The sequence below is a fragment of the Uranotaenia lowii genome, chromosome 1 (assembly GCF_029784155.1).
Source record: "Uranotaenia lowii strain MFRU-FL chromosome 1, ASM2978415v1, whole genome shotgun sequence".
In the NCBI taxonomy this organism is placed as follows: Eukaryota; Metazoa; Arthropoda; class Insecta; order Diptera; family Culicidae; genus Uranotaenia; species Uranotaenia lowii.
In genome coordinates, this window is record NC_073691.1 from 172,342,387 (window position 1) to 172,355,855 (window position 13,469).

At 37.6% G+C, this 13,469-nt stretch overlaps 1 protein-coding gene across 2 annotated transcripts in view; it reads right to left on the reverse strand.

Moving 5' to 3' along the window:
• The window catches only part of LOC129753988 (translational regulator orb2), a 924,966-nt gene that overhangs the window by 42,877 nt on the left and 868,620 nt on the right, over positions 1-13,469 (reverse strand). For both annotated transcript variants that reach the window (XM_055749925.1, XM_055749864.1), the window contains exon 6: positions 4,048-4,359. In XM_055749925.1, coding sequence (XP_055605900.1) covers positions 4,048-4,359 — 312 coding nt within the window. The remainder of the gene's footprint in view (positions 1-4,047; positions 4,360-13,469) is intronic.

The following is a 13,469-nucleotide window of genomic DNA, read 5'->3' on the forward strand; positions in this document are numbered from 1 at the left end:
AAAAAAAAAACTAAACTATTTAAACTTCAATTTTTAAGGCTAAGAGCCTTTTCCTCTCAATAAACTGGTTAACATCTGGCTTAAATTTATCCTATCATTCCTGCACCACCGTAAGAAATGTACTAGCTGCGATAGACATTGATTACATGTTGGAAATATACCGTCCTAAAGCATTGATCTGCGCCTATTATTCTTTTCATTTTTTTTGTTTACTGTTCTCTTTAAAAGCTTACGATCTAGACCTAAGCAAACAATTGCAAACATACAACACGAGTTTGGTATGAGCTGATTCAACGCAAGAAAGTACAAAAAGTTTTCAGTTTTCTAAAACAAACTCGCTTAAGATTGGATCGTTGAAACGAGAAAACACAATTTTAGGTCCATTTCATAGACTATGTTTTGATTACTAGTCAATCTGGGAACCAAAAGATAACCGTGTATCATTGAGATTTTCAAAACCACAAATTTGGCTTGAATATGTTTTCCGTGCACAAATGTAAACAAGTTATTTCTCAGCCAATCAGTTTCATGGTACTTATTCGGCTGCACTCCAGCCTCAACCTCAATACAATAAAAAAAAAGGATACTTGCGTAGCCCATCCCTTCGAAAGAGAACAACGAGACGGCAGATTTCGGCAATCTCTGTAACCCAAAAGTGCAATTTCCCGGTTTGACCCTCGGCAACCGGTGACATTCGTAATGTGGCCCCACTACTAAGCAGAGGTTCAGAAACGCTCCAGTTCTATGGCGAATTTTTAAGGGCAAACCCATCCTTTTCGGCACACATTCGGATTCCCATGCATCGATCTCTGGCAGACGGAACAACTATCTCCGTAGCTGAGAATTTGTTGACATAAATCTCCCGCCGGAATAAACCAAATTTCCACTCAACAGTGCGATTCTGATGCCAGTAATCCCAGTCCACCATCGGAAAGGATTGCGTTTAAGGACCCGAAATAGGTGCAATCGGAACCATTTGTTAGATGATGACCGTTCATTTTATCCCTCCTTACCGCAGGATTCAATTGAGATCAGTGTTCTGAATATCAATCAAAACAAACACTCAGGATGCGTTTCCTGTTGGAAACATTCTGATTGTATAATGGGATAGCGCCTCTCGCAACTGCTTCGCCTGGCTGGTATGCAATCTCGATCAGCGCTCCTATCAGCTATGCAAACCGAGTTGCATCATTCAGAATAATCGGTTTAGCAAACATCGCATATCGGAGATGATTGAGATACAAACTGATCCATTCTGAATGTAGCTCACTCAGTATCTGCCTGAATTATATGAAAATCAAAATTATTTTTTGCAGGACGAGAAAAATCAAACAATTGTGAGGAACACCATGAATTCTCAGTAATTTTAACGTGACGGACGACAGTTTAATAAAAGAACTTGTAAAAATTGAAAAACACGGCGAAATTGAACATCTTTCCCTCACAAACACAACTACAATTTGATTTTAATCATACTGATGTTAAAAAACGTTATAACAACAGATAAATTTATTAATTTGCTGTATATCAAATCAAACAAAATACGCTAATGATCGGCTTCATGTATCACTCACTCACTGCCTGATCCATTCACTCCTGATCGAAGACCAACAAGATTCGCCATATGCATTGCGCATTGGTGAGATTCCAATTTGATGATGGTGCTGCACTGTTTTGATAGCAAGCATCGTGCGAGGTGATCTGTATTTTAGCGATGAATTGAACGATCGATGATCGGGTAGGTCGAGTAGCAATCAATAACGAAACCCGACCGCTGTACGTTCAGGTGCGAAGGGCAATCAGAAACATTCATTGAAAATGAGTGATATTCAGAACACTGATTGAGATTATTTCATACGCGGGTACTACCAGAAGGCACCACATACATCATGCACCCAGAACTCAATCCTATTTCCCATCAAGAGTTTCCTAGAACAAAACCACATTCAGAACTGCGATTATAAGCTTCCTTTTTTCAGCCTGTCGCTCCGAAAACTTTTTCTTTTTCCTTTTTCCATTTTATTTATAATTTTGGTTGGTGATTTGGTGAAAAACAATCGGGCCGGACACTTCAATCGACTTCTATTAAGGGCCGAGGCAAACACTGGAAGAAGCTCTACTGAATCTTCCTGAACCCGTAATTGGTTGTGGGTCATAGTGAATCGCAAAACGATAAAAGAGCGCTGAAAAGAAGAAGCAAAGTAGTTAACTTACGGCACCGAAGCAGTTCCTGAAAAACCTCTTGTTAATTTCGATCGTTTGACACAAAATGAGGTCTTTTGTATTGATCCCGAATTAATTCCATTTTCCAAACCTAGGTCTGATATGAATACTTTCTAGCGATTGAGCCTGTTTTGATAATTTTTCTTGCTTACAACATTTCGTATATATTTTGACAATCTAAGCTTTACTACTTTGCTCTCGCTTTCATCTAAATTACACAAGTCTCAACTCAGACCCTATGTTACACTCAATAGCACATTTCTACAAGATTATTTCGGTAAAGCTTACCAGACTTTCGCGTGAGGGCTTTACTAATAAATGTCCATTGAAAACTTTAAACGCTTGACTTTCGCAAATTGAACAGAATACTCGCTAACAGTCTTTCTCATTTAAACCAGCGGGGGCAATACTTATCTACTTATTAATCACTATTTTTCTTAGAACCTTAAGCGAAATTTTGCTCATAATGAAATGTGAATAATTAAATCCATCCTTATTCAATTCTGCGTTATAAATAAGTAGACATGAACTTGTTACGACACTTTTCATATTTCAGATAATTTGTATTATCATTGAGATTTCAATAACATTGTCTGCTGTTTAAGAACTGTTCTTTTGATGATTTTTACGTGTTATACGAAGTTCCGCAATAGTATTCCCTAAAATATCATACTTAAAGGAAAGGATACTAATCATTCTAGTTTAAATCGGACTTATAAGTATTCCACTAGCGATCATTGCATTAACTGGGCACTCAACATCGTTAACTGGACTAGAAAGTCCTAAACTGGCGACCATCGCCTCAACTGGACTTATAGTCCGCAACTGGCGATCAACGCTTGAACTGGACTTGAAAGTCCCAAACTGGCGACTATCGCCTCAACTGGACTTCAAGTCCGCAACTGGCGATCAACGCCTGAACTGGACTTGAAAGTCCTAAACTGGCGATCATCGCCTCAACTGGACATCTAGTCCGCAACTGGCGATCAATTCCCTAAAAAAATTAAACAGATATGAAAATGCGTGAAAATTTATATTTCGTAATTGGATTTTAATGTTTTGCCTTCCTCAAACTGAATTTTGGGTTTCATTTCTTGACCGTGCAACAAAAAAAAAATCAATTTATAAAGTTTTCTAAGTTTATCGTGTAAAATCAAATTCGAAAATCAAGATCATAACAAAACGGATAAAATTTTCTCTCTTTCAACTGATTCTCTCTCTCCAATGAGAGGGAACTAGTGGCGGCTCCAAGCGGTCGTTATGTGCTGGCGCTTGCCGACACAGGCCATTGTTGTTTACGTTTGTAGTTTTGGATCTGGCCACAGAATGGCGCTACCAGTTTCCGTGTTTTGGATTGTCCTAATTTTTGTTTCGTTTCCGCAGCTGTCGTAGCGGTTAATTTTCCAAATCAAAACTGCATTAGTTTTTTATATTTACTCCTTGAAAAACAAATCAGTGATTGTTCCGAAAGTTCCGCATGAACAACGAAAAAAGCAAGTAGGTAGGTACCATATTAGAAAATTAAGAAAATGAATTGCAGTTTGAATTTGAAGATAAGGTGACAATCAAGTAACTCTAAAAATCAAAGTCAGTGTAAAGAAGAGTGAATCCTTGAATTTAGATTCGTAAGAATCGAAGAATCACTACAGTCAGTTGCTGTGAAATAAGTTTGTAATAAATTTAAATAACAGCAGTTTGTCTATGCTAAACTTTGAATTTCAAATTTAGCAAAAAAAAAACTGGGTTGGCATTAAGCAATCGCTTTTTTTAAAACAATTATTTTGAAAATTTAAAAGTATAAAATTTGCAAGATACAATTCCTACCTTCATCAATATCCGGTGGCAGTCCCCCGACGAACACCTTCCGCGAGAAGCGTTCCGTCGGTTCCGAGCCGTTCGAGTGCGGCGAGGAACGAGCCGGGGAGCCGCCTAACGTACCCAGCTGATGATGCCCTCCCGGATGGTGGTGATGGTGATGATGGTTGTTGTGATGGTGCTGGCTGTGGTGATGATGCTGCTGCTGCTGTTGATGGTGGTTCTGGCCGCCGTGGAGGTTGTACCCTCCGGCGCCTACGCCCCCGTTGCCGGTATCATCAGACGAAATGTGTTCATCCAAACCGGAGAAGAACGGTTTGCCTGCGAAAAGTTAAGAAAAGAAAAAGTCATCGGTAAGTATTTTTCTAATTTTTCTTTAAGATTTTTCGAACAAGCTAAATTAGTTACTTTCTAGATCGCGAATCTTGAGAGCTCTCAAATAATCAATAAGTATCCATGCGTTCAAACGATTGTCCATTTTAGAATGAACGATTTCTTTGTACTGTTTCACCGTTGACATCTTTGGAGACACTGAACGTGCAAAGAAATTGCTTGGCCAGTTGAGTTGAGGGAGGACCATTTGGTATCCAGGGAAACCGGTCATTTTCCGCAGGCCATGCGGTCAAATTCAAATCCGATCTAGGCATGCTTCGATTCTTCGGCGCAAATCCGTTGCAGGACGCGTTTCCAGTTTCTTCTATGGTTTAATCTAGTTGAACATAGAGAGCGCTCAAGTAGCAAAGGAGCCGAATTTGGAAACGAGCTCTCCAAACGTTCCGTTACAATTTTTTTTTGCAGAATAATATTCTTTAAATTATTTAGGCAGTGGTATTTAATTCTGCTACTGGTTTTAAACAAAAAACTTATACAAATTTTATGTAACAATGCTTAAAAAAACTGGTAAAATGAGTAGGGAAATGCCAATATTTTTTGCAAGTGATGCAAGTTAATCTGAATAAAAATCAGCCTCCGATTTGAGAGAATTTCTTATGGGCAAAAATGTATGGCTGGCGTTCGAGAGAGTTCCGCGTTTCGCGCCTCCCAATAGTGAATAATTTAATCAGCCGCAAGGGATTTCCCTAATTTACACCGGTTACACAGCCAGTGGATAAACATTCGGGCAGCTTTCGAGCGCCTAGAGTTGAACATGCAAATTTGATTATTCATAGTTGGAACGGTACAACTGAACGGAGCACTAACTGGTTAATAGTTACGTGGTACTTAAAATCAGTTTTCTGAACCGCCATTCAATAACTGCGTAGACAAATTCAAAGAAAAAAATCCAGAAAAAAAACTGAAAACATTTCCAATCAAATTTCAGAAATATTGAACCACCTTTGCAGCTGTCTGGGACGAATCAAAACTGTATCCGGACCTGACGATGTTGGCCTTTCGGACCATCCTCCACGCGGGGGCAATGTCAAAATGTGGATCAAATGTTCCGACACCGTACGTACACCTATCGGTATTCCTTAGCTGGTCGCGTACCAATGTGATAATAATTGAAAGAATACGTGCATGAAATTGTGTGGTTTTCTGATGATTATGTCGATTGCACACATGTGATGTAAGCCGGTCTGGTCTGGGTTATGGGTAGTCAAAGCTCTACGAAACCCTGCGGCCTGGTCCGGGGCACGGTTTCCTCTTTCAACGTACATACAGACATAGGTTCAGTAATGGGTGATAAACTGGAAATGTTATGGTCCACCGTAGACGGTTCAGGTCTAAAAACGGCGCTAGCGGGGATGCTGTGTGTCAATCATCGCGTGGTTTTCCGATGCCGGAGTCATATCGTTATGTGGTGGAATATTTTAGCATTATTGCTAGTAATTTGGATAAAGTGACTATCAAGTAGTTATGGCGAATTGTGTCTTCAACGTGACGGGTCCAATTTATGGGTCTATCGAGGGTTCATTTAATTTGGTCTCCTGGAAGGTTGAATGAATTTGTTAAACAGCAGATAAAAATTGTCTGAAAATAATCGAAATAAAATTTCGTTCTGATATGGATGTGCAACGACGATCTTTAGCATAATTTTATGCAACGGTTGAATCTTAAACCAGAGGTGCCAGGTGTCCTGATTTATCAGGATTTGTCCTGATTTTTGCAAGACCGTCCTGATTTTTCAAAAACTCTCGAGTTGTCCTGATTTTTGAAAATTGGTCCCTTAAATATCCTGATTTGTCCTGATTTTCATAAAAAACTCTCAAGAGTTATAGAAATTTAGGTTAAACTATGAGAAAATCTAATAAATCTGCTATAAAATAGTTCAACCCATATAAAATTTGGTAATTTTCGATTCAGGTGATATTTAAATGGTGTTTTTCGATATGAACTGCAGGCCAGCAAAGAAGCTGCGTACTGTTGTTGCATAAATCAAGGCGTTTACAGCACTTGTATTGCGCCTTTAGTTATGCAATCTAAGCAGAGCTGCTTATTATTTTCATGAATCAAGAGGTGTCCTGAAAAATCCTGATTTTTAGCTTCACGTTGTCCTGATTTTTGACGGAACCACCTGGCACCCCTGTCTTAAACTAAACCGATACAAATTCAACTTTCGTTGTATTGTACTGCCGTTTTCCGCATAATTGTCACATGTGACATTTCGACGTTTTTGACGCCAATCGTGATAATTTGATACGTATTATTGAAATTCTTTGTCGAAACATAAAGTTTATTCTAGAAATTTCGAGAAAAAATCAAAGTCAAGTTGTCACACTGGGACAAATGGACGCATAACTGTCACACTGAGACGATTGAAAGCATATTTGTCACACTCAATAAATGAATGTATTAAACTTCGGAACGTCTAAATAGATTTTCACCAAACTTGGCATACGTGTCCTTGATATTCGCGAGGGGATCATGGAAATATAAAGAGAGGGAAGGGTCACTGTTTTCGCGACATCCCAGTATGTGCCAGAAAAACTCTGCAAACTGCTTCGGGTTCGTTGCTGGCGCTTGGAAGAGTGCATGCAAACGAAACCCACTTCACAACATTAGTCATATTTTACTCATCCGGCGCTGTGGAACTGTAATCCAAAATTGTCCAGTATGGCCATAAGTCATTGAAGTCAACAAAAGTGGAGAAACTGTGCGATAACAGCAAAATGTTTTAGTGAAACTTTAATTGCGTTGTTATCGCTTTGCCTTTTTGTAACATGTGACAATTATGCTTCATACGGCAGTGTAGGCGTATAAAATTGCATACTCAAAGGCGCATAGAATTCGTACGAATTTCGCAACCTTCAAGAATGCTAGAAACTATTTTTAGGAGAACACTCTTAATCCTGTGAATTCGAATTCGACGATGAATTCCGATTTGAAGAACTTGCAAAGTCAAGCTGAAAAATCTCGGGAATACTCTAAAAATAAAAAAAAAATTATATCGGCGTTGTTGTGCAGCTATAAGAAGCAAAAAAAAAAGAAAAATGAACAGGTAATCCACTTTGCGACTATGTGCCAATCAAATTACTGAGACCAATAAAGACATCGCTGACTCCCGCCAAGGAAAAGATCTCTTCATATACCTTTCGCCTCGTTCCGCGTCGGAAGCTTTCCATTCCTCTGCAGCCTTCCATTCCGTAAAACACGCTCAGCTGCAAAAGATAATGAAATGCTTCTGACAGGCACGATTGTTATTTGACACGGGCCCATTCCGGGAAACAGGCTGAGTCGCGGATTGTATTGATGCAGGGAAGGGAGCAATGAATGGTAAACGGAACAGGTTTTTTTCCTGCTCCTTTGGCACCCAAAGGATTCGGCTCGTTTGGCCCAGTAGATTTGCAGCACAGGCAGGCAGTTGTCATCCCGGGAGCATATTCTCGGCGAAAGACAAATTCCGAGCCTCTTCAAAGAAGGTAAAAAATGTGCTCCCGAAAACACTGTAGCAAGGAAAGAAACGATTTAATTAAAATCCATTCTTTTCATCTTACTTTTTGAATCCCTGCCGTGGCTACGGGATGAAAATGAATGACTCCTGATATACATATGATCAAACGAACTTTTCCTAAAGTAGCTTGGAGGAAGGTTTGAAAATCCGTGTTGAAATTATCGAAATTTGCATTTTCATTGCAGATCTTTCCTGCAAAAAAAAAGGTCTCTGCAAGTTATTCGAAAAATTAAACACTTTCAAGACAATTAACTATGACGATTTTTAGGTAAAAATTCAATTCGAATTTCAACTGTAAATTTAATCACTTGGAAAAGTTTTCCTGGTGATTAAATTTACAGATGATATTTAACCCCCAAATTGTCACTTTCATACTTGCTTTTCTGCTCTTTCATCTTTGTGATGAAATGTTCTCTCGGTTTCGAAATGATTTACAGTTGACAGCTTATCATTTAAAATATGTTACTTTTGAAGAATATTCTCACCGTTTCTCTCTCGAGATGAGTGACAAGACAAATCGGAAAATATTTGTATGTAGGTTAGGGTAGGGTTACCAGATCCCCCAACACCAAAAAGAGTACATTGAGATCTTTTACCCAAAAAAGTCAGGAGAAACGATATAACTTCGGTTTTCTGAGCTCCCAGCCATCAGATTGATACAAGATCCATTTAATTATCGAGCTTTGCGCCCGGAAGGTATGCAAAACAAAAATAAAAGGATGTACATATTTCGTTTTTTTCTGAGGAGACTTCTACTACCTTGACTGTAATATTCAGAGATATTTCAATTCACTCAAATACGGTCAATTTGTTGAGGTTATGCAAAAGTTGGAATATTCGAAGAGAAAAGCAGTAGGTATTTAGATGTTGCTGATGCTGAGCAGCCACAAAAACGTTAGAGCACCTGCAACGGTTCAGGCTTAAATATTGGTTTTAAGTATACCAGTTTAAGCACAATTTGAAATTTTAGAATCGGCTAAAACACCCACTCCCCACCGGTGTAGGAGCAAATTTTAAACGGAAACACTTTCATTGCAGACACTCAATAATTGAGAAGAAAAAACCCATTTTATTAGAAAAATTGCATAAGTTTTGAGTTTCACGTTTAAATGTCTTAAAATTAATTCTACGAATATTCTTTTTGACAGAACAATGATTTCAACTATTCTACCAGGATTTCAATGGAATAAAGTTTTGTTGAAATGAAATAAAAAGGCAATTTTTTTTTCAAGTTATTGCTGACATTGATAAAGGAAACAAGAAATGTTCATCCCAAAGTCAAAGGAAATTTTCCTTTGATTTGTCGACATTTTTGTTTGACAAAAACTTGTTTCACTATTTGTAAATTTATGTATGGATACAGACAAATATGCTGATATTGACGAAAACTCCGAGCAATCCATACGAAACTAAAAATCTCTCAATATCTCAAATAAAACAAAAATTATAGAACAAACAATAAACATTTATTTTACCTCATCGAAAAAGTATTAAAATTTTCTTTTCGTTTATTTTTTTTCAAATTTTTGAACGCTTATTAGATTCACTAATTCGTCGAGCCCAAATGAAAAGCTTTTTATTCAATTATATTAAATCGAGAATAATGTGACATCTATTATTTATACTTGATATGGTTTTTATTAACATCTATTCTCAATTTATGTTACGTATAGGGTGGTTGAAGCGAAAAAAAAAAACATTCAAATAATATCTCAAAAAGAAACTATTATCACACCCAATGTTACCCAAACATGTGTGAAAGAAATCATTGTTGGCTAAAATTTTCTCACCGTGAACTAAATCGGTCTGTCGTATATTTTGAAATCCTGTTCCAAATTTGCATGAATTTGGAACAAAGGCGTATAACTGTTGGGAATTTTGAAATCGATAACTGTGCTAAAACAGCAATATACGCCACCGGTGCCAGCCGAAATGTTTTAGCGTGGTCGAAAACCGTGTTTTGCATCTACCGTTGGGACAGCCCTTATAAAACAATCCATTTCCAGTTTTCTTTTTTTTATTGTCGCGTACATTTTCTTTATAATCATTATTTGAGATTTGTGCACATTTAAGTATATTACCTAAATTGTGTTGTATATTGATTATTGTTTGCATACTTAAAGGCGTTTATCGCGCTCACTGTATTACGAATAAATATGCATGTTAATGAAAACAAGATGCTAAAGTAATTTGTTGTAAGCTGTATTTCTTTTCGTAGTTTTCATTAAATCTGAAACAATCTCATAAAATGGAAGATATACATAGGATTTGTTGATCAAATGTCTTTCAACAAAAAAAAGAGTACATTTGGTGAAATTTCACAAAAAGAAGAGTACGCCCATTTCTCGATCGAAAAAGAGTACATGTACTCTTAAAAGAGTACGTATGGTATCCCTAGGTTAGGGTCCAAAAAAAAGAGGCACGTTCCGGAATCAAAATTTTGGGACGTGAAATTGTTGCTTGGGCTGTCGGAAGGCCCCGTACCAAGTTTCAACTAATTTGGTTAACTCTAGAGGCTAGCTTAACGAGCCGCAAAGTATACAATGAGCGAACACGAAATTATTGCGACACATTCCATCTTCAGGGGATAACTTGTTTATCATTGGGTAAAAATCAACCAAATTTTGCACACTTTCTCATTGATGTGTATTGTTTACATGCTGTCAAACTCCAGGTCGTGTTTTCGATTCAACGAAAATGGTGAACCAATACGAGTCGAGAGAACAATCGACGGCTTACTCTGGCACGGAAGCTCTACGAGAAGATACTGACAAAATACGGCTGCTGTGTGATGGACGTCGAAACGTGTATAAAAGCCGATTTTACGCAAATTCTGGGGTTGGAGTTCTTCACCGGCAAGAGCAAGTTCGATGTGGACGACAAATACAAGAAGAAGAAAATGTCGAAGTTCGCCTCCAAATATCTCGTTTGACAGGCCATCTACTCTTGCGGACTGAGGAGTGAGCCTTTCGTGACAAAAGGCACAGAAAATGGCGAGATCTATGAATCTGAGTGCCTTGGGATGCGCCTTTTGCCGTTCTTGCAGCAGCACGACGAAGCCCCGCTATTTTGGCCAGATTTGGCATCATAAATGTAAATTTGTAAAAAAACATAAACATTTCAAAGTGAAGTTTAAACACTTCTACTTCCTGCTCTAAATAACTATTTCTGGTTTGGTCGAGAGGCTTGTGAATTTCATTTTGACCTGGAGAACAGTGGTTCAAATCCTGATGTGTTAGTAGCTTTGTTATTATATCTGTAAAATTTTTTTTTTTCGTCACATAGAAGGTTTTATATGTTCCCTTAGGGGCTGAATAGCATTTTCTTCAGCCACTGAAATGAAGTTCCAAGTTGCTTTAAGAACTTAAATTATTTTTCTTTTAAGAACTTAAATATTTAGCTGATTAAGGCTATGATCATTTAGTATCCGGGCAGTTAAAAACGTGTGTATTTTAAAAACTATTCATTTTATCGAAAAACTTTCTATGGAGGAAATGAAGGTGTTAATACGACATTTAAACTAAAAATATAAAAAAATATTTATCAATGATTTCAAGAAATACTCTAACTTTTTCATAAAATTTCTTTTTTATCTTTGCACACTTTCTTCAGTCATGTTTTGATTTTTTTTTTTACCACAGAAACAAAACCTTTGCAAAATCATGATATTTTACACAAACTCACCTGGAAAAAGCAATTGGAATCTGGTTGGAACCTTTTCATGAGTTGGTGTCTCGAAGAAATTGATCTCTTAAATCCGGTTTTAACATAAATTTTTTTGTCCATCAGAACACATCTGTCATATTGCGTAAAAACCGGATGCACAGATTGCGATCTTTGGATCTGATCATTATTAGTTATTCACTTGGTGTCTACTAGTCAGGCAAAACTTTTTGCCTCTGCCGGAAATGGATTTTTTGCATTATGTAGGGAGTCTTCATTCAGTTATCCCAAATAACCATAAACTTTTCAACATATTTAAGATCAAGAGTTGCACTCCGATAGTTGATTTGAACTTCGTGTGGATCCTAGAGTGGCTCCTTATACTTAATAACCATTTGATACGAAAAAAATCAGAAAAAATCAACAGTTCATGAGCTTTCGAGTCAACAATGAAGAATTTTCGAGGCACAAAATGCGCAAAAGGAGCAAATTTGTGCAAAATTATTTTTATCATATCTTTTTGCATAGTAAATATCTCATACACACGTAAACTTAAAAATCTATCAAAAATAGGCAAGATAGTCCTTTTCATAACCAACACAACGCTACTAAATTTTTGCATATCCGAGCTCTATTAACGCAGCTATCACCAAAATAAAGTGCCCGGATACTAAATGATCATAGCCTTAGCATTCTTTTCAGACAGAAACGAAAGCTGATTAAGCTTCTATGAACTCTTTTTAAGGAAATTCTGGTTGCTTGGGCTGTTTACTTTTGGGATCGATCTTAAAGACATCGACTTAGTAGGCAGATATGCTACCAACTGAGCTGTAACTCAAGCCCGTATTTCCTAGTTGATTTTGATATTGAAGGGATATAATTGAATAATTTATCAACTTTTCATTCTGATTTTTTACTTTTTTCGGGGGAGCTTAACTCGGTGGCTATGGTCAAAATGAAAATTCTACGTATTTCAAACATAATTTTTAGTAGCAAACTGCCAAACACATTGCTTTAACAAAAATCTTTCCGGAAGCAAACAAAAACAGTTCGTAAAACCACGTAAGTGGAAAATAGTTTCAGCAGCAAAATGCAATCTCTGCGGGGGGGCTTCTGAGGCGTTTAAAAACGAACATGCTTAACAGAAGCACAAAACAATTCTTGTGGGAAAAGTTTTTTTTAGAAGAAATTTTTCCCCTACTCTACTGAAAACTTGGTTGTGCATCTTCGAGCAGGGAGCGGGAGAAACTTTTGTCGTCATCGGAAACTTCTTTATGGTTCGGTAATTGCATGGCGAGGTGGAAATCTTTTGAAAGTGCGTGGTCGTTGGTTGGCGTCCATACTTTGCTCAGGGGGACTCAGATTTTGCAATGTTCCGAAGCGGTTGTCCTCGAATGGTGTCACCTCCCTGGGGAATATCCTTGGAGGGAGGAATTTGTTTTACAAATTGTCGAAAAACATATCAAGAAAGTAAGCGAAACTAGCCGACTATTCGAAAAACAAATAAATTGTCTCCTCACCTTTTCCCTGAACCCATTTGGCAGTTTTACCCATGTTTTCACTTCTAATGTTGACTTAAAATTCCATTCCATCACATGAGTTGCACCATGATTCAACAACTGCAAGCACTCAACGATAATTTGTTACCCATCAATCGGTTTTGCTGTACTCAACACGCAAGGAAGGGTGGGGAAATCCAATCAACATTTTCCCATTTCACTTCTGTCGTTAAATTGCGGTAGCAGCAAAAAAAAAAAATCAGTGCTTAAGCAAAACTACCACTTTTCTCGCCCGAAATACACGACATGCAATCACCCGGATTCGATAATTGGCAATATGAATTCAAATAAAAAAGGAGTTTATTCAAATCATTCAC